At 36.3% G+C, this 21,786-nt stretch overlaps 1 protein-coding gene across 1 annotated transcript; it reads right to left on the reverse strand.

The window, feature by feature from the left end:
- Nucleotides 1-4,294: 4,294 nt before the first annotated feature.
- On the reverse strand, nucleotides 4,295-21,785 carry DCAF17 (DDB1 and CUL4 associated factor 17). The gene is made up of 14 exons (XM_056496158.1): nucleotides 21,244-21,785; nucleotides 19,914-20,017; nucleotides 18,092-18,182; nucleotides 17,043-17,185; nucleotides 16,157-16,235; nucleotides 15,924-16,013; nucleotides 13,696-13,803; nucleotides 13,117-13,222; nucleotides 11,213-11,355; nucleotides 9,750-9,859; nucleotides 9,275-9,362; nucleotides 7,889-7,972; nucleotides 6,343-6,498; nucleotides 4,295-5,591 (listed from the first exon to the last, which is right to left on the reverse strand). Exons 1-14 carry the CDS (start codon nucleotides 21,250-21,252, stop codon nucleotides 5,466-5,468), a joined length of 1,437 nt encoding a protein of 478 aa, XP_056352133.1. The 5' UTR covers nucleotides 21,253-21,785; the 3' UTR covers nucleotides 4,295-5,465.
- Between the last annotated feature and the right edge of the window lies 1 nt (nucleotide 21,786).

Genomic DNA, 21,786 nt, shown 5'->3' on the forward strand with positions numbered 1-21,786 from the left:
GTGCCGAGAGGCTGTTGTGGAGGTTGGGAGTTCACAGACCCGCCATAAAGATAAGCTACCACAGTCACAAGCACTCAGAGATAAAGCAGGAGCGCTGTTACGGTGAAGAGACAGCATATACAGAAGATACAGAGGAGTGCACTTAAAACTTACCTGGAGCACAGTCTTGCCATCATGATGGCCCCTTTCTCACTGGATTCACTGAGTGCTGAATATATAGAACAGATACTAACCAGTTTCATATGTGGAGTCTGGCCTAAGTATGCAGGAGGATGTGGACTGTGGACCTTGTTTTGTTGGATATATCAAATATAGTGGATATATCAAATATCCACTAGCAAAGAAGGGGAATGCATAAAACCAATAGCTATGGAAAGGCCCATTGCAGGAAAGTTAGAGAGGAAAACAGAAGGAAACAAAACAGAATTGCAAAAGAGATTATAGGCAACCTGCCAAAAAAATAACATGATAGGTTAGACCAGTTTGGTCAAATCATGTAGTCAGCAGTTACTTTTTGTTTTGGTGTAGAACATTCAGTTGGCTCTGAAGCCTGTCAAATGTAGTAGGAGGATATGCCCAAATATATATTCAACACTAATTTTCTGGTATTTGATTAGCTTACTTTTAAAATATAGTGTTGAACTGCATATGAAATAGAAGTTCATTAACTGACTGAGAGAAAAAATACTATTTACTCTAGCATTTGAGCTCTCTGGTATCTCACACTTAAACTGAGGCCTAGAATATGAAAGGAAACAGTTTTATGAAATTTAAAATAGTTTCAGTAGAATACTGCCAGTTCAAACACTGTACTTACTGAAGTGTTGGAAATATCTACATATAGACATGAAGACCAAGCCAGATTGGAGGGGGATGCAAATATACTTCTTCATTATTGTCTTTAATCTCCTAAAAATAGACACTGACATTGTAAAGAAAAGTTTGACTTGAGCAGCAGTCCTTGTATGATACTTAGCTTTAGTTTGCATGGATTTGGTGTGACCTGCCCTCAGGATTTAACTGGTTCTCATTCTACTCACAATGGTAAGTAGAACACTTGTATTGTTAAATTTCACAAGTCACAGCACCTAAGAGAAGATCTAAGCCTTAAATCTGATGAATGCACTCATGCATAATCTTGCAAGTGTGCCAGATTGTCATTATCTTATCAGGCACACATCAGCTCAATATTAGGTTTAGAAAAAATTTACTTTTGTCTCTAAAACAAAACAGCCTAAAAAATTGACATAAATGTTTGTTTTAATTTGCCTCTTATGAACCTAAATTTCCCAGTTGCAAAATGCTTCCAATTCCCACTGATTTCAACAAGCTATGATTACATCCAGTATCCCAACAGTTCCATTTAGGAATCTTCTATTCCAGTGGATTTTACTTAATCTAAAACTGTATCTCTCAGAAGACTTTAATTAATTCCTATACCTCAAACTGGTTTACCCTGTTAAGGCGGCAAATAACAAGAAAACCAACAAAATTCTATTGGACTGAATATGAAGCCTAGTTTTACCAAGTAATGATGAAGAATTTTTTTTTTTTTTTAATAGAATTGAAGAAATTCTAAAGCTTAGAGATTGTTAAATAAACCAAATCAGAACAAAGTGCAAAATAAATTGGTAGACAAAGTGAAATGTTCTTTATGGAACATCTGTAATGCAGAAGAGATTTCACGCAGCACCATTAGTAACTCTGGCCTGTATTTCTCTACATTTCCTGTTCTTCCACGTCTTCTTGCCCACCTGGTGCAAATATCAGATTGGTACAGAATCAGAAGCAATCCTTAACACAGCTACAATGTCTGAGTGGATTTCATGTTTACTTGGGGGTGGAAACTCAACATGATACAGTTGACTGCTGAGGGCTGAATGACGCACTTGATAATCTGTTTGTAAAATAACCCCCCTGCTGACATAAAAATGAAACTATCCTGTATGGAGCTTTCAAGTCTCTTGGATCAATGCTTTTGTTAACCATTATGTGGATAGGTCCTACAGCAGTTCATAATCTCTATTCTTTCCCAGAGCTTCTGTCTTCTAGAGACAGTGATATTTTCCCAGTAAATTACCAATTCCATCAGTGTGTGTTCCCTCTCAGCAGTTCTGATGGGACATGATCTAACATGCACGTCTTTCTTTGGGTTGGTGCATTGTCAGATGTAGAGTAACTGTGACTTCAGATCCAGAACAACTTCAAAGTAGACAGACAAAGTGAGACCAACAAAAACAAAGGTTCACAGATTATTTTGAAGAGGTAACAATGATTCCTGCCAGTATTACGTGTGTGGTAGTTGTCAACTGCTGTCATAATTGTTATACTATTCATACATTTTGAGAGTAGCAACCTAAACATAAGTGTACATAAATGCCTATCTAAGCAACACTCCATGTCACCATAGACCATTATTTTGTGCTTCTGATGTAACTTTTTTAATACAGGAAGTGTTTCTAGTTTCAAGTGGCCAATAACTGACTTGTCAGAGCTGTACTTAGAATGAGTAGAGTCTCTTTTACCAGCTACAACTTTATCTCTTTTTCCAAGTCATTTAATATCTAAGCCTTAGCCTGGATATTCCAGACAAGTTACAGTATCCCTTAAAGCATTTGGATGAGTTTTTCAGAAACTTGATGGCTGTTCATTTTGTAAACAAACAAAAGTGCTGAGATTGTCCAGTCAGCTTTGTTCTGGCAGCTAATTTAACTGACTGTTGTGGAAGCTTTAGAAATACCTCTGTCGAAGTCATCTTACCAGGAGTAATACAGACAAAGGAGTTAAAGAAATTAGTGTTTGAATGGCACAAACAAACCAGAATGATCCTTTTAGTCTTTTTCGTACTGAGTTCCATGCCTAAGTAAAAGAACCATTTGACCTTTACTATTGAGAACATCACTAATTTGTCTTTGCAAATTGCAAATTGTGACTGTGGAACAAGACTCTTCCAATAAATGATTTTTACTTATTCTCCACCCTAGAAAGAGCTTTTGCTGAGATAAAATAAGGCACATAGTGTACCTTTTGTCCAAAATGTTATACTAGTCATAGGCTAGTCATTATTACCTGTGCAATGAAACTCTTTAATTGATCTTCAATCTGTAAACATTTTGCTTCTGTGAATTGTAGGTTATTTTTCTATTAATTATTTTGTAGAAGCTTTTCAAAGTTGTGGAACTGTGGGACAATAGTTATAATCTTGCTTTGACAATTCCAAAGTTTTACTGCTTTCAGTTTTTATTTGGCTTGTGCTTTCTTATTTTCTTCCCTACCACTCGCTCACCAGCCTTGCCAGTGAGTATGTACTCAAATGACAAGAGAAAGGCAGGATGTGCACTCTTTTTATGCTCAAAGCAAATCTTATCAAGAGAAGTCATTCCTTCATATTTTTTTAAGTTTTTAGGCTGAGAAATTCTACCTGGGTATCTAAACAGCTATATTTATAAAATACAAATAAAGGGTTAGCTCTTTTGGGATCCCGTTTTTGCTTCTCTGTCCTGACCCAATCACTGAGACATGAAGCGGAAAATAAAAAGTGATTTTGTTGAAATAGAGATGCTGGAAGTATGCTGCTTTGGTCCACAAAACTAAATGTTCTAAGACAGCCATAAAATCAAGCCAGCTTTCAGGCAGTACAAACAAGAGGCAGTGGCATTACGAAGGGCTAAAATAGGAAGAATGTGGTGTCAACATTCAGGAGTTTCCTAGATTTCCATTGCCCCAAAGCACGGAAATGTGTGCAACCATGCTGCTAATTGCATGTTAGAGGCAGGCAACATCCGAAGTTGAGACTAACTGCAGATCCAGAAGATAATAGGGATAATTGCCAATGTATGAGTACAAATACAGAACATCCAAGTAAACACATTAACACAATAATTTTCCTGCCTGTCTTCTGGCAAGCAGCTGCTACTGGAAGCTGTCTGGAGAGCCTGTAGGCCTACTGTGGAATACATTGCTTCTCCTGCAGCATCTCAAGTAAGCCAGAGTTCTTCAGTCACTTTGTGGAGTGAATTTTAGCTTTCCCTATGATGTTTCCTTTTTTCTTCCTGAGTGTGCCCTTACTCTTCCCTAAAAATATATTGTCCTCAACACCACACTATTCCTTCTCCACTCAAGCATGAATAATGCATTTGTACTCTCAGTTTACTAAATTAATTACTAAGCAATACCAAGCAGTTCTTAACAATCACGTTATTGTAACTATTCACTCTGCTAGGATACCTAGTTCCTTTTATTAAAAAAAAATCCATGTATATGTATGTAAAAACGTATAAAAATATCTTAAACAGACAGTAAAATACATAATTTATTAATATTTCTCTTTAAACCAAAACATACATAACCAGAAAAGTGATTTTTAAGTGATTTTCTCACACAAAACCAAGAGAAGAATATTGTCTAACTGGTTTAATGGTAACACTACAATTTTCATACTACATACAAAATTTATCCTAGATAGTTTTACATACTTTAATTAACAGTTTGTATTAGTGATGCCTTAAGTTTTTGCTTTCTTATTTTCCAGATTCTGTACTGCATTAGTATATAACTCTGAACTTCATATAAAGTGTTAGCAAGTTCTCCTCATAGTTTAGTTAGGAAAAAAACAATCCTTTTCCAGCCCGAGAACCAAGGACACCACTACAGCTTCAGGCTCAAGAAGTATGAACAACAGCGAACTGAGAAGAGCAATCTGACAGGATGAGACTTTATAACCTGAAGCTGTAGTTGGACCATTCACCCCAGTATGTAAATGGACCAAAACTTATAAAAGTGTGAAAACATGCGACCCATCATCCACCTTGGATAGAGCCATGGCTGGGCTCTTGTACATCCCAAGCTGTGTTCTTTGAAGGCCTTTTAATAAATACCTACTTTATTCCTTTAACACTGCCTAGCCTCTGTTCTAGGTAGCCTCTCAAGGCATCATTAGAGTTGCATAGGTAAAACTATATAAGACAGACCAGAGCAGATGGTAGATAATAAGTAAGTCCATGTCTTTCTTCTTTATGTCCAGTATTTCAATCCTATTGCTGAAGAGAATCAATAAATGCTGAATCTAGCATTAATGGTGAACTGGTGAATACATGAAAAGCCATGAACTACAGGCAAGCATACAGTGTCACAAAGAAAAAAAGAAACAAGACCTTATGTAGTAGTAAAAAATGTTAAGATTAAATTCAGCCAGAAAAACAGTAGTTGACTACTACGCATGGAATCCTTAAATAGCTTCTAAAAGTCTCTGTAGCTGGTGTTTATGGCTTAAATATATACAAAAATTCTCCCTCATTTTTTTACTAAACACTTTCTGGGTTTATTTTATAGCACAAAGAATCATCATTTTTTGCAGTATCCTTAAATAGCATCCAAAAGTCTCTGTCGCTGGTGTTTATGGCTTAAATATATACAAAAGTTCTCCCTCCTTTTTTTACTTAGCACTTTCTGTTTTTTTAATAACATTAAGAATCATCATCTTTTGCAGTATCACATACCATTTGGTAAACATAACAACTGAATCTCCTGTTAGGCTTCTGTTCTATATGTAATACAAGGTCTTTGTCAAAGTAAACTTCATGGCTGTAAGTCTGAAATGAGAAAAAAAAGTTCAGATTGCAGTCTCTATTTTGTAACTTGCTAATATCCATTTTCCATGAGGAACAAAAAATATTTAACAATGGTGAACTCCATGATCAGGCAGAAATTTGTGTGGATACACAGAGATTACTCTTCCAGATAAAGGACAGAATTTTAAATCTTGGAGAGGTTTCTCACATATCTATTTTCGGAATCTAAGTTCAGAGCATCTGATTTAAGACCAAAACTTGCCAATGCAGTTAATGATAAAGGAGATGTAAAGTGCTGAAAATTTCAGACCATTTAAGTTGGATGTCCACCTAAACTTGGACTGTATGAACAGCCCATTCCATCTTCCCAAATATATGTACAGCAAGGTCCATGCTTCATTTTATGCATGAGTACTTCAAGTCAAATAGGGTTACTATTTACAAGTTGCAAAGTTAGTCTGATGTAACTAGCCACAGACTCTAAGTTGATAAATACTTCAGAAATACATTAAGGACAACCCTTACCCCAACCAAAACACACCCAAACAAATCAACCAACAAGAAAAAATAGTGATTTCAAATAATGGAGATTTTCAGGTAAATTAACTACTGTCTGATGAAGCATTTACAATTTTAGAGTTGTAATTATTATTCTACGCAAATGTCATCCCTTTGCAACACTACTTATACATCTGCTTGAAATCTGAACAAGTGGTATGTAAATGAGTATGGGGAAGAGACAGTGGGAACAGAAGACAAGAATTTTCCTCACCACATCCCAGGACTCCTTTAATGGAATACTCTTAAGTAGAATCCCATGTTCATTGCAATGAAAGTCAAGGTGAGCTCTTCCATCAGCTCCTATCTGAGTAACTGCCACAGTGGATAATAAATCCAATTCATCTTCATAGTCCACAATTTTGAATGTCTTAGGAAAAACAAAACCTCAAGTTTACAAATCAAACATAAATTAATATTCTCCTCTACCTAAATTGTATAGCTCTTTTTTCTTAACGTGAAAGCAGAATTGGGCAAATTCTTGTTCTTAAGTCTTCTCATCCAAAAGAAAACTTTAGGAGCCTGATACCCAACAAGCATTTTTCCCAAGCTGCCAGGTATTTCAGGTATACATGAGCTGCCAGGGTATTTCAGCAAAATTCCTTAAGCAGGAGAAAAGGAAGTGATGCTCTGAAAAATCCTAATGTGCAAGTACATGTGTTTTATGTAGCATACAGAAAATAGAAAATAAGTACTTCTGAAGTGGCCAAAGACATATGGTTAGGCTCTTGAAGCACAGATGTTGAGATAGCGTAGCTTTAAACCATCATTAGTTTTGAGGGAATGGGTACATTAGACTAATTCCATGAATATCTATATGTTCTGTTCAGATCTCTCTCTTGCTCCACAGATTATATGCCAGTGAAGAACTGACACCAAAACGTTAACATAGTTCACAATCTTAATTGCCTTTATCTCATTGTGACATACTATTTAAATTCAAGCCAGTCTTTTTCTTCCATAATGTAAAAACATTTACTGGAATCACAAATAAAGTGTAACAGCAGGAAAAAAAAATAGTGTGCAACTATTTTTATTATGGTTAAAAGAAAAGGTGAATAGAAATAAACTGCAGACCCTTAAGAGTTATACTGGACTGTACTATATTTTTACCATAGTAAAATCAGAATAAAGAATAGAAGTGGCTGCCAGAAATTGATGAATTCTACCTGTTGTGCTTATCTCAATTACACATCCAGCTCTAGTTGGAGAGCTAAAAAATATTTTCAAAACCTTTTAAGACTCAATTGGTGTTTTCATTCTCAAGAAGCAGTTACTTAAAGGAAAAGTATTAAATACCTTATCCTACAATCCAAGAAAAGTAACTGGGAGAGAAAAATAAAAGGTTTAGACATACTATAAAAAAGAAGATCTTAAAGGAGAGGAAAAGAAAAAGTTTCTTTCATTTCATAAAATGATTTATAAGAAATTTTCAAAGTAGATATTTAAATGGAGAAAAGAGCAATGATTTGTCACACTAGCATATTTTTTGTGCCATTGAAGTCACGTGGGGTTACGGTATCGTGGGGCATAAAAATCAGTTCTTGAAAGAAAGAAAAAAATACAAAGCTCGAATGTCAACCAAGGAGAAAAGATGATAAATAGCATGTGAAGCAACTGGAAGAAGACAAAGAGAAGAGGAATAAAGAACTCAAGGATATACACAGCTAATGGTTACACCCATTGCACCTGAAACAAGAAGGGCTTTTGGCTAGCTAAACGCTAAAATAATCCATGAATGCTCTTACTACATCAGTTACCTCTTGTTCTGGGTCATCATCCAGCAAGGTAAAACGCTTTTTCACCACTCGACCAGAAGCTGTTACAGTAACACTGTTGTTCACCTTTGGAGAAACAAAAAAAAGTGTCTCTAGACTTCAGAGCAATTTAGTTTCTAACGACTGGACAATGTATCTGTTTCATATATTTTGCTTTCTGATCTTGTTTTACTCATTAGCTAGGCGTAACCCTGGTGCTGTTGTTTGCTTTATGTGAGTTCATGAACTTGGTGACTTGAGATATATGCTGTTTATTCATATTCAGAGGTGTCCCACAGAGGTGGCAAAGATTCTCAGCTACTATATTTTTTTGAACAGAAGTGACTAGAACCAAGATGCTGGAATGAGAATTAAGACTGCCAAATCACCACCAATTCTTTTCCTAAACTTTTAATTCCAGAAGATGGGAAAAGTAGCATCTTAAACCACCACGGCCGCTTCCACTGGGCTTCATTAACACCAGAAATATTAAAAAACAGGTTATCAGTGTCTTAATAGAAGTCAAAAGGAATAAACACAGCACAGGCAGGATTAGAACTCGTATTTCTTTCTTCTCACAACAGAAGTTACCTCCACAACTCTCAAAAAGCAGTATGGCAACTTTTGAATACAATGCAAGTTTTGTTCTTGAGCTTGTTGTAGATTTTTAAGACACAAATCTTTTTCCCTGCAAAAACTTAAAAATTAACTCACAGATTTGCAAACATTTTACAGTATTCAAACCCTAAAAACTTGCTTTTAGGTAAGACATAACCTTGTCTGCTGAATCAAAATGACAGTTCCAGGCACTACCTAGAATTTTTTTTCATGTGTGTTCTTTAACCTTTTTGACATTAGATTGTCTTTGTGATTCTGTATCACAAAAGACTTCATAAAACAACTGAGATGATTTAAGAGCTCAGTTCTACCAGTAGTTTTAAATCAACCTCTCACACTTGATTCTACCTTTCTGCACTCTTCTGATCCACTGATGAGTCAGTCCTGTTCTGTTCCAGTTCAGCAAAACAAGCAAGCAGAAAGTACTCACCTTTTCTGCCAGGTTATTATTCTGTTATCACTTGGTGGCACCTTCATTTGAAGGAAATCTGTCACCATCTTTTAAGTATGTTTTAAATCCATGATACATGGTTACACAGCACACATTAAAGAATGCTGAAAACTAAAAAAGAGACTGGAGGTTTCAGAAATCTATCCTGAAAGTGTTACTGTTTTCAAAATTCTTTTGATACTGCCTAAAGTCCAATGAAGACAGAAAACATCTTTCAATAAACCTTGGATAAAGCCCATGAAACACAGTGATTACTGAAATATGCAAACCCCTGTTTATAGCTCAAAATCACACATTGTGAGCTCAGACACTAAACTCACACAGTTTTCTCTGTTGGCTACAATCGTAAAATCTTCTGCAATCTCCATTTGATCTGAATGATTTTTAACTTCCTTAAGCTTTAAGACTCTACAAAAGAAACAAATTACAAAGTAAGTAATGTATTCTAATCTGCTTACTATAACATTTCTAAATAATTTTTTAATCTACTACATTACAGCACTGTAAATAAATAAAATTGAAATTAATTCTTTTTGTAATTTATGTTTATCAGAGAAATATTGACACAGTGGTGCTTGAGTATTTTTCATATCAAAATTTAAACTGTGACCTCTAGTGCCCACATGGAAATCTGCAGATGTTTCTAGAAGAACTTTTGATTCTGAGAAATTAATAGATTTTACAGTTTCTATAGTCTGTTGAGTGTTTGGGCCTGCAAATTGTCAGAATACTGAATTTATGCAATTATGCAACTTATCTAGTGAATAAAAGATTTGAGTAAAAAAAGGCTCATACTTTATCAAATTTGGTCCCACGTGGATTATTCTACCTGACATATCTGGATGGAAATATATCCAGTCAGGTTCAAGTGAACAGCATTTCATCTCCTGTATGCCATTTTTTGCCTGAAGAAGAAAAGGAAAGCTTAGAATATTAGTATTTTGAAAGTCTCACAGATCTAATTAAAGAGGAAATACTGAGCTACTCACTATATACCTCTGGAGGTTTTAAAGTATTACTTCTAAACATGACCAGAAAGGATGACAGTGGAACAATAATAAAAAAACCTCAGTTCCAATTCTCAAGATATTAAGTGAAGCAGTTTTGAGATTTTTAATATGCAATAAGCAATAATCTTGTAACTTAGCTATATATTGTCCTATCTCTTCTGAAAATAAGTAGAATGAAGATTTAACCTACACTTGTGCAAACACTTCAACAGTTCTGAGTATCCAAGACATGGGATGTGTCAAGACAAGCAACAAACATTAGCACAGAGTTTGACTTGAGCTTCAAACCTCAGACTTAGCCTCTTTGGTGCAAATTATTTGTGGAGCATGTAAGCCTGGAAAACCATGTGATTTCAGCAATCAGATGCAAGCCATGGGATTTTGGTGGTGGCTTTCTGTTGTTAAATTTAGCTGACATCAATTATTCAAACTGCCAAATATACAAACTCATGTAGAAAGAAATAGATGAGAAAGGATTCTGCAAATCCATTTGAATCAAAATTGATCTTTAGCTACAATTGTGAAACATCAGTTTTGAAAATAAGATAGGAGGGAAATAATTGATCAGGAAAGCAAAAGAGATAAGGACATTTACAGATGAGACTTATTTAGTCAAGAAACTTTGAAGAGGCCCAGAAGTTGCTTGAAATACAGAATGATCTTCAAGCCAATTCCAGATTAAAAATAAAAGCTGAGATGGAGAACTCACACAAAATAGTATTCAGATGATGAATAATACATAAACAAAATTAATTAGGAATAGATTAACTAATAAAACCTTTCTAGGGACAGAAGGGGATTAAATTGAGCAATCAAATCTTTTTAGGGAGAGAGAGAAGGTGCAAGTCAAAGATCAACAACAAACATTAAGGACATTTATTCTGCAGTATGTTAAAATTTAAAATAATTCTGTAGTCAGCATTTAGTAGGCTGACTTGTCAGAAGCACTTTAGGATGTTACCATGCAAGGAAACAGGTATTGAGACTTAACTTTTCAGTTATGAATACAGTGCTGTGTAGCTCTGACAGCACTACTATTTTATTGGAATGAAGGAAATATGAGAAGAGTACTGATTCAGAAGAAAGTATTTTACACATGACTCTGCGGAATAGCTAATTTGAATCTGGGGTGAGCCCCGTGAAAGCACTACACTGGTAAACAAAGGTATTATGACATACTCATGATAAGAGATGAAGACAAACATAATACACATTAATTTCAGAGAATCTGCTTTCTGAATATATTACCAAAGCATTGTCTTTCAGAGAACAAATATGGAAGACTCCTTTATGTTTTTTCTTGTTAGGTGTGATGATATAATGCCAAGGGTAACCTCCAATTTGAAAGGCATTCTCCAGAGAAGATGCTTCAAATAGCAAAGGAGGGGTATCTGCAAATAATGTTAACACCATTAGTAGCAGAACAGTCATAATTCCATTGATCTTTACAATTCTAAATTCCAGTAAAGCTACTATTCTGCAGAACTTTTGAGGATTGGTGGAAACACATTGGCTATGAACTCTTTCCCAGCACCAGCTATGCCACCTCATCCAGCACCCAAGTGCATATCTGCAGTTCCCTCTGGAGGGTTACTGCCTTCTCAGATCTTGATGCTGAATACTCTTCTAGTACCTTTGACTTACTCTGTACATTTCCTTTTGGGGTACCTCACACCATGAAAACATTACTGTAATAATGCCCATCTCTTCAGGCAATTTCTGTAGGGAGACTAGGACTTATGTAAGAAAGAATGGTTAAATTATAGTAAATACAAGCCTGCACTCTGAAACTGTTAAGATCTTGCTCACTGAAGCATTTGCCCATCTCATTCTGGAAAGAAAACAACTCAAAAACCACAGGAATGCAACTATTTGCAAAAAGCAAGCATGAAAAATATATGTAATGGGTTCCAAACTTCCAAACCACAAATTCCTGAATATGATTAAAGATCAAAAAAGTTTTCTCCAGTACACAGGTTTTAAATCTCAAAACTAAAAACTACAATGATCTATAACCCATGAGATCAAATCTTCCTATTAAAGTCAAGTTTTCCATAGGTCCCTAACATTAAATGGTGGTTTCACAGATTGAGATGGAGAGAAAAATGGGGAAAGATTTCCCTTTGCAAAAACTGAGACATCAAATATAGCAGCCTATTACTTTGCTTTGATAAAACATGGCATTATAACTTCGCTATGTGTGTCTTTTATACTTGAGTACTCTCTCATTTTTATATAAATGTGGATTGATTTGTCTCTTATTATCTGTCACTATGAAAAAGAAAAGGCATTTTAATGTGGACCATCACTTGAAAAAAACATTTAATACAGAAACATGCAAAATAAATAAATAAATAAATAAATAAATGCATTCTTTGATATCTGTGAAACCAACCTTTTAAAATTTTTTTAGATGCCTCAAGTGTAAGCTTGTGAGAATGTATTTTTAAAGTAAGAAAAGAAATTTCAAAAGAAGCCTCAGGCTTTGGCCATTCATTAAGATTCTTAGCACCCAATTCTAATCTCAAGTGCACCAAGAGAAGTCACTGTTTGCTTTTAGAGAAAGAAGTCATTACATCATGCAGAACATTTATAAGTTAATGATTTGAGGCAGTAGAATTGTTTTTAGTAATTTGTTCTCTTCTGAGGAATTCATTTTACTGAAACCGGCACATTTCGGACAACCTAGAATATCAAAATGCAAGTAGGACAAATTGGATTCAGTCTCTTTGAATTTCTTCTACAAGCTGGAGTAAATGTTTTCACATCTTTTGTTTACATACCATATACTGTTTCTGAGTGCTACTAGCAGCTATCCCAGTCATTCCTCTTTCTCAAGAGCAATAACATCTCAGAAATAAAGGGGTTTCCATTTAATGCATTGATTATAAAGATCTTCAGATAACTTGGTTGCTCTAACAGTTTTTTTGTTATGTCCTATATAATTATTACTGCAATTACAAGTAAAGTAAAGCACATTTTATGTATGTAAATACATATAAATACACATTTTATGTATTTATTAATGTAAATCCAGAAATACAGCTACAGCACAATATGAGCACGGTAATTTTAATTTTTTTTCTTCGTATGAAATAAGCCACAATCAATTCATAAAGACACAGTCAAGCCAATACAAAGATCATAATTACCTGTTATTTTAATGTTACATGGAAGACCAAATGGAAACTTTCCTACAACTCCGACCTGACCATTCCAGTTGAATTCTTGTCCCAAATCAACTGGTTGTTCCATGAACTAAAATAACACAGAAAAATTTAGCTTTATGGATGCATACTTGCTTGTTGCTTAGTTTTATTCTCTCTTACTAATGCATTCTTTATCTTGTTAGATACTGCTTAAGGTCTTATTTTTGAATTAATGTTTGATTTTTGATTGGAAGGATATAAACTCACAAGTCTAACTGCAGTTCTGTTTGAGACCAAACTTCTGGTCTTAACAATCATCTATAACTACAGACTAGTGTGTAGAGAGAAGCACATCTGGTGTAACATTTACATAACTCCCCAGAAGTCCCTGTATCTCTTAATTTTGCCGCCTGTAACTACTGCAAGTAATTTTTCTGATAGTGTATCCATTTGTATCTCCTGACCGTAAATAGATCTAGGCAGGAACCTACATACCCTATATACTTATGTAGAGTACATGAATTTTTATGACTTGTTACCCCAAAAAAGCATGGACTCTATGAAACCTCTTTATTTCATTACCTGTTCCAAAATGGCCTTGAAGTTATAGAGTCTGACCAGACCCATGCTATACATTACAATCAGGATTCCATTAGAAACAGCAACATCTGTCACACTGTTACCAAAAATCTGGAATAAAATGTAGCAAAAAATATTATATTAGAGCTGAAATAATTGAGAGAAAACACATATAACTGACATTATATCCTTGATTTTTCAATAACTTTATTTTTTTTATTCTGACCAAATTCTATCATCAGTGTTTAAGTTTTCTGTAAATCATCTGTTTTGCTGTTTCTTCAATCCACTGCATTGCAGTAACACCTGAGGCTATATTAGTCATATTCTGCAAGCAGATTCATGCTCTAATCAATTCTCAGCATATCTTCATATCATGCTACCCAGTTATTATCATACATGAATAGATTATATTATTCAGCATCCCACGTTAGCAAAACTAGCAACTCGATCTAAAAGTCCTGATTTCAGATCTTCTGTTCTTTCTTCATCCCCAGGGTAAAATACTAGTCTAATCACAACTCTATGACTGTGTACAGCTGTACTAAAACTACATTATCCAGCTGTCACAGAGTACAGGCTTTTCTCTGAACCCAAATTAGACATATACATGAGAAGCTGACTTATCTTTTTTAATAATTATGAACTATTCATTTGTGCTTAACATTTGTGCCACTGCTTAACACACCACTGAGCAAACCCCACAAACTAATCCGTAGTATTTAATTAATACCAACATGTGAAGTTGATAGATTTTTTTTAACAGATATGCTTGAAAATGTAGTTTTCTTTAATCTGACTCACTATATGAAATAGCAATTAAACCAGTTAAAACAGGCTTAAAAACAATAAAAAATGAAAGAAACTCAAAAACTGTAAGACACTTACATCTTAACACTACCAGCAATTTTGTGATCTGTTTGGTTCTGAAAGGTATGTTCTCCCCTGACACTATGCCTTTTATTTATTTTTATAGTTCTTTCTCAATACATTTTTTAGCTTAGGTCTGTGTCTTTCAGACACTCTAATAATCTTCCAACCCTAAAGTCTCCTTCCTATCCTTGAGACCTCAGCCACTCTGAATTCAGAACGTATTGTGGTACACCATCTCAGTAAACCTGACGTGTGAGGTGCATTCTGCAGCCTTATACAGTAACACCAACCCCACCTCAAATCTGTTACATTCCACTGATCTGTGTCAGGTCTGGCACTGCCTTCCCTGCTTGCACCTCCTGATGTGTGGATTCTCACATCCCAAATGCTGCCCCTTCCATTACAGTTTTAACCATTTCACTGATGAGTACTGCCTACAGACCCAGCTGAAGAAGTGCTCTTTCACATGTTTTGCCTACTATGATCACAATGAATGTGGCATGCTATTCCTAACCAGAATGAGAATACCTTTGATACTGGTAATGTTTTTTCCAGTCCTAAATATTAATTTTGAACAGAACAATCCATAGTACCTCCAAGCTTTCATGGGCCCAAATGAAAAAGTTTAAGCCCCTACCTTCACTTGCCAGGCCAAATTCCAATTACAGCCTCAACCCAACCTAGCACCAGCTAAAACTCCAGCTTATAGCTCTGGACCCTAAGAGACACTGTACCTCACAGAACCTAAAAGACAAAGACAGAGTTTGCATGTTTGTACTGTTTCATGTGTAATTTGTATCCAGAGTTTTCTTGACTTAAAATAGAAGAGTGAAAACTACAATCTGGCTCAAAGTTGCTTCCTAAGTATATGGACTAAGTCATAGGTCATAAACTGAACACAGGTTGTTTGTTCTTGACTGATAAAGCAATACACATTTACATTTTTTTCATTCAGTAAAAGTGATAATAAAAGCGTGAAACATTTATAACTGCATAGAATTCATACTAGGGCTGGGTCAGAGGCACATCTGTCTTTCTTTAAGGAGGTGAAAAGAAGTGTAAAAAACACTTTTAGGGTTCCCTAATTCTTATGACTGCTCTAAGAAAAGGCTAACGTCCTGCTGCATGTCAAAGAGTAACCCAGTAACAGAATCCATTTGTATCTTCTGTTCTGGTCATTAGAATTAACAATATTTGCCCAATGCCCCTATCAAGCACAAGAACACTGCTACTAACTAATGTTTCAACTGCTTTTGCAGACTGTAAGTATGACTTCTGAAATTCTGAAATAAGTGCCTAAATTACAGCTCTCATAGAACTACATTACAGATTACATATTATTAGAGAAATTAAATTACCTTTTTGTTTATTTCCAGCATTCCAATGAATGAAAGAGGCAAAACTTGGAATACAGCAAGATAAAACAATACTGTCTGTTGGATTCCTGCCTGGGAAAGAACAATACTGAATACAGTTACTAAAGGTAGGACACCTTTATCTTCTACCATAATAACCAAATATAATGACCCCATCTTTGTGCTTGTAAATTTTTTATCAGTGTTGTAAAAAATGAGTTTTTCAACACACTTACCTGCCGTGCTGCTGCAGGGAGCTTATTCTGAGCTGACTTCACAATCATTACCTCTTGAGGAGTATCCCAGCTCAGATACCTATTTGTGACAAGAAAGGCCTGCCTTAATCACTTAAAAACCATTTATTAATATATTATTTCACATAAAATGTAATCAACTATAACTAAGCAGATGCCTGTGCCCAGGCAAACTTCAGTATTTGATGTGGAAGAGGTGCTCAAGATGTTTGCTGTTTGCAATAATGCAGAAATCCATGGAACTAGAAATGACTTATTTCATCCAGGATTGTGAGAAAAATTTGGAAAGCATGAATATTCACTATCTTAATTTTTCTCCTTCCCATCATAATCACCACTTTCTTATCCTTCAGCCTAAAGAAAACACTTTCTTTTCTGAAAACCAAAAAAAAGAAGCAGTTTACCAGAAGCAGTAACTGCTCTGCTTCAAAAGAGAAATATGGCTATCTTATGGAGAAGAACTTTTGCAAATGAAAAACAGTTCAGACTTTAAACCTATTGTTTGTATGTTTGATCAGGTTTGTTTTTCAGTTCTTAAAATCCTCTCCTGGTAGGTTGCCATTGCAATAGTAAAGGCTGTAAAGTTGTCAGAGAAAAGCAAATAGTAGGCTAGGTTCTGTGGAACTTGATACCAAATTTGACCCCATAATATTTAAGTAGATGAAATTCTTCTACAGGCAAGAGCATGCAGGAACAGTACTGCAGGTAATGTTCTGGATTAACAAGCCCGTTGTCAGCCATAGGGTAGTACTAAAATAACACGATTGCCCTTCTCTAAGTACTTATCACTGTTAATTGCATTAAACTCTCCTTCTCCACTATACTACACCGATTGTTAATGACACAAAGCCTAGTTGTTGTTTAATACCTGAAGAATTTGCAACAGGAACCAGCAAGATACACTTTTTCCAGTACTTCTCCACTATCAGCAGAGAGACGTAGAAGCCAATTCTGCACTGTCAAGACTATCAGGGAAGCTTTATAATCTGATGGACTTGGTAGCATTTCCCCCTACACAAAAAAAGGCTATTAGAAAAAACTTTGTATCAGGAATATACAAAACATTTTGACACAGAAGAACACAAAAGTAAATACACATTCCTCAAAAACTGAAGGAGAAAAACTACCTGCTAATCAGATCAGTCTCTCTAAGCTCACGTCCATACCAAATAATTACCTATGACATAATCTGCTGTCACACTTTCTGCAAGACAGTTACCTTTTCTAAAAAAGACACCCTTTAAAAAATTTTTGCCTTGCAAAAATTAACTGCTTATTTATCTAATTGATACCAATCTTGAAGAGAAAATGGCTTAAGTATTTCAAAATAAGACATTCAGTGGTAACTCAACAGTAACTGCTACAAATGGTATTCACGCTGCTTTAGTTTTTAGGCACCACAAGGACAGGGCTAATATTTCTAAGTGGGCACTGGGTGAAGGAGAAATTATGTAATTATCAGGCAGAAAGAGTAGAACAGCTTTTGGGCAGGATCACTTCAATGGGCTTCAGATACACTTCAAAGTGTATCTGCTTTTTGTTTTTTTTAATGTCAATAGATCTGAAGAAAACTAAAACTCCCAGCTACTGTCCTTGCCATTTAAAAAATAAAGAAAAATATAAGTAGAATTTATTTTGTAAGGAATTTAGAATTAGTAGCATAAGAATAAAAGCACTGTTTTTCAAATCTTCCATGAAAGCTTATGAAAAGAGCATTTGAATGCACTACTCAGAGTGAGAAATTCAAAGAAGTATACCTCTAAACGTTCAGTTAATAAAAATAAGGCACATGCTGCAAACCTTTAATGACCTAACTCTATAAAAACATTGAGAAAATAGTTTGGAAGGAAAAAGCACTCCATCCTAAATGTTTCATCAAATTTTGCACAAAAATGCTCTAGTAAAAAGTAATCTTACCAGTGGGCATTCCAATAATAAAGCATCTTCTATTTTTTCAGACTTGGCACACTTTGACTTTTGATAAATTAGTCTTGGCTGCTGTGCAATGCTAGAAGAAATGATTGCTGATCATTAGCCTGTTTTATGGACCACTTCCTATAACAAGTCATTTCATACAGTTTTATAAATCCTGCCTTCTCCTTAGGCAGGTCAAAAATCTAAGCATCTTATTTTTACTTTGTAAATATACCTGAAATCGCTATCAAAATAATGCCTGATAAACAATAGCTAATATAATGTAATATTTAAAAGCTAACCCTCTCTAAATCTTTTTGTCTGGTTTTTTTGGTTTGTTTTTAGTTTTGGGTTTACTTCTAGCTTTTTTAAGTAACGAACGTAATAGTAACATTCTTGCTCTAGTGATACACATTAAGAAGAAGGCATATTTCCAAAATTAATGACCATCCTGAGACCCTCCCCTCAACTTCTTCCAATGCTGCCTTTCATAACAAAGGTTCAGATATTTCTTTAAAAAACTCTACTAATTAAAATTTATGCCATTTGGGTGTTTCCTATGATATATTCTCTATATTCTTCACATGCATATTTGTAGTTTTCCCTGTACTTTTCTATGACCTTTTCCTAGGCAGAAAGGCAAAACAAATTCCAGAGCTCCAAGTCCTAGGATGTACAAGGCCCCTATGCTATCTTGGTTCTTCCTGGGAACCAAGGCTGAGAACAACTCTTGGAAATACATTCTCGTGGACAAAGTACAACTAGTGCTGAAGGGGGGACTTCAGAGAAGGGGCTTGACCTGGGTGAGGGGGGAATTGCATCACCACTTGTCCTCCTAACTGGTGCTTTCTATCAATTATGCTGATTTCCCAAAACCTACAAATGTGTATTCATCCCTGTAGGGGTGGGCTTTTGTGGGCCTCTTTCCATAACTGCCTCTGAAGGCCTTCATTAAAGGTCCCCTTTTGTATTACTTCCTAACTAAGATTATCTTGATTTTCATTTCCAGGTTGGGGAAAAGACAACAAAATAAAAGCTTTGTACTGTGCACAGTTTTGCCCTCTGGGAGAGGATGAGACAAAGAAAAACATGAAAGATGTTAGACAGGTTAACCCAGTACTGAAAACATTCAGACCATGTAGGAATAAAAACAGATTTTGATCTCAGCTGTGGGTGATAGAGTAACTTAATTAACTCTTAGTGGTTTACCCTGACAGAGTACTTTGTCTTTTATGTATCATATAACACTGCTCTGCCCACAGCTTCTTCAGCAATGCAGTTCTGAGTCCATGCTACTTCCCTCTCAGCAGGGACAGGCAAAGACAAGGGCTGGTACACACAGATTTCCTGTCCTCTACCCTACCATGTGCTGCCTCCTAACTCACATCTCTGCAACTGATTGTGGAACAGGAGAATATATTAGATCAGAGAACTGATCTACAAAATACATTTGCCAAAACTAGAATATACTGCAGGCTGTAAGAATAATTTACTTATTTTATACAGAATTCAAATAGCACCAAGCTGGTTACATAGGGTGGTTCTGTGACACTTTTTAGCACAGTGCTAGGTGCCAGACTACAAAGAGCTACTGTTCATTTGGCTCCTTAGTGCAAAACTAGAAAATTGTGTTCATCTTCCATTCTTGCTCTGAAAGCTGAGGTTATACTGCACCAGAAAGATGACATCTATGACCTGCTTATTTTTTGTTCCCAAGTAAACTCCATTTAATTCACAGCAGCTATCTGTGTGAGTAAAATAACAATATAACACAGAATCAGTCTCAAATCTGTAAGTCAGTACCGCATAACTGTAAATTTATTACCTGGTAATACAGCATTGGTAATTGTCCATGTAAATTCTTCCTCTTTCATATGCAATAGGAGATGCAGAATGAGTTGTCCAAACATTCTTGAATTTAGTACTTTCCTGAAATGCAATAGTTTTAATAGTGATGGCTGTTTGTAACAAACTTTGCTTCTGAAAAAAATTTTATTGTGCTCCTGCAACTTAATAACTTACATTAATTACAACTATACTGCTGAATACACAAGAAGGAATCTTATTTGGTTTTTATGAATAGAATTAACAGACCTTTTATAAAAAAATTTTGTCTCTTTTAAAGACCAAATTAAAATATTTTTAATTAGCTATTATGGACAGCAAGAGTAAGGAATATTATGTCATTAACTGTATTAAAACTGGCAACTAAACTTCCGTGGTGACTTTTGAAATCAAGGACTACGCTCCCAGAGTATAAATATGCAGAGAATGCTTTTACATGTAGTTAATTTGATTTATTAAACACCTAATTCCATTCTGCTGGTGGTTTTTGGTGTGAAAGATAGAAAAACGTATTTACGGTTATTTGCAATAAGAACCTGAAACATTAATGAATGAAATTAACTGCTCTCATGAAAGTTTCTTGCATGCATTTGAGATATCAGGAGCTCTACACAATTAGCAAAGTTCCAGTCTTAGAAAAAAGAAGTGTAAGTCAAACGTACTGATTTTTATTTCAGTAAATCTTGCATGCCTACTGATCTAGTTACATACGCAAACACTTCAGGTGACTTCCAATAAATGTATTTGCAATATAAGATAATTACCAGTTCACTTCCACATTCTCTTCTGATGTCTATCAACTACTGTATGGAAGAAGTAATTGTTTTGACTAAAAAAACCAAAAAAGAGTTCACTTCAGTTTGTTTAATTCCTATTTTTTTTGTAACATCAGTTTCACTGAGAACTGGGGTTACGTTTACCTGAAATTCTCTGCCGATTATCCTATTATGCCAACTCTTTTCAAATTTAACATGGAGCACTAAGAATTTAAGATTAATATTAAAATATGAAGCCATCTTAGGGAAATAGGTGATATAAAATCTCATAAAAGCTTATTTCTAACACAAGTATTAGATATGCAAGTGTCTATGCAGTTTTTCCTCTCTACATTTCCAGGTCTGAGCCTTGTGAAATAAATTTAACCACTACTAACGCTCTTCATCAAACCTACACCTTTTTTCTCCCCGAACTTCTCCGGCGTGACCGAGGACCTGTCAAACGTCTGGGCCGAGGACTGACACCCAGCCCCTCGGCTGAAAGCCCGAACGCGCAGGGCTGCAGCCAGCGCCGAAACGCAGCCTATTTATTACCTGACACATGATCTTTCGGAGGAGTCCCAGGTTCTTCCTGAGGGCGACACCAGCATCTCTGGCGTAGAAGCCGTGGGCCCTGCGGGTCAGGAGGCGGCAGACGTTGTGCACCCCGCACGCCCGGAGGGCGCTCCTGCCCCCGCCGGCGGCCGCCTGCGGGCATATTCTCGGCCCTCGGGGCGCGACCGCCTTTTTCCCCCGCTCCAGGCTCGCTCTCGGCAAGGCGTGCAGCCTGGCAGGGCCAGGCCCGCGCCGGGTTTATCTCCAACCCCCGCCCTGCCGGAGACAGGCGAAGGGAAGCGGGAAAACGTCCGGGCAGCCCTTTGCTCCCGGACTCCGGAGCCAGGCAGGCCGAGGCCTCCCGAGAGTGCTCCGCGCCTCCCCGGCAGCCGCAGCGCCGGTTTCCGCAGCCGCGGGGCGGGGACAGCCGTGCGCCGCCTCCTCTAGTCTTTCCGCGAGCGGAACCTCGCGGCGCGCCCGGACTTCGCCTCCCGCCGTGCCCCGCGGAGCGCGGCCGAGGCGGCCGCGTGGTGCCCGCAGGCG

This window comes from Oenanthe melanoleuca, chromosome 7 (genome assembly GCF_029582105.1).
Source record: "Oenanthe melanoleuca isolate GR-GAL-2019-014 chromosome 7, OMel1.0, whole genome shotgun sequence".
NCBI lineage: Eukaryota > Metazoa > Chordata > Aves > Passeriformes > Muscicapidae > Oenanthe > Oenanthe melanoleuca.

Coding starts and splice junctions, on each gene's coding strand:
- DCAF17 (XM_056496158.1), bottom strand. Junction 18,183..19,913: donor TACCAATGCTGTATTACCAG/GTAATAAATTTA, acceptor CATTTCTTCTAG/CATTGCACAGCAGCCAAGAC. Junction 13,804..15,923: donor TGCTGGAAATAAACAAAAAG/GTAATTTAATTT, acceptor ATTTTATTCCAG/ATTTTTGGTAACAGTGTGAC.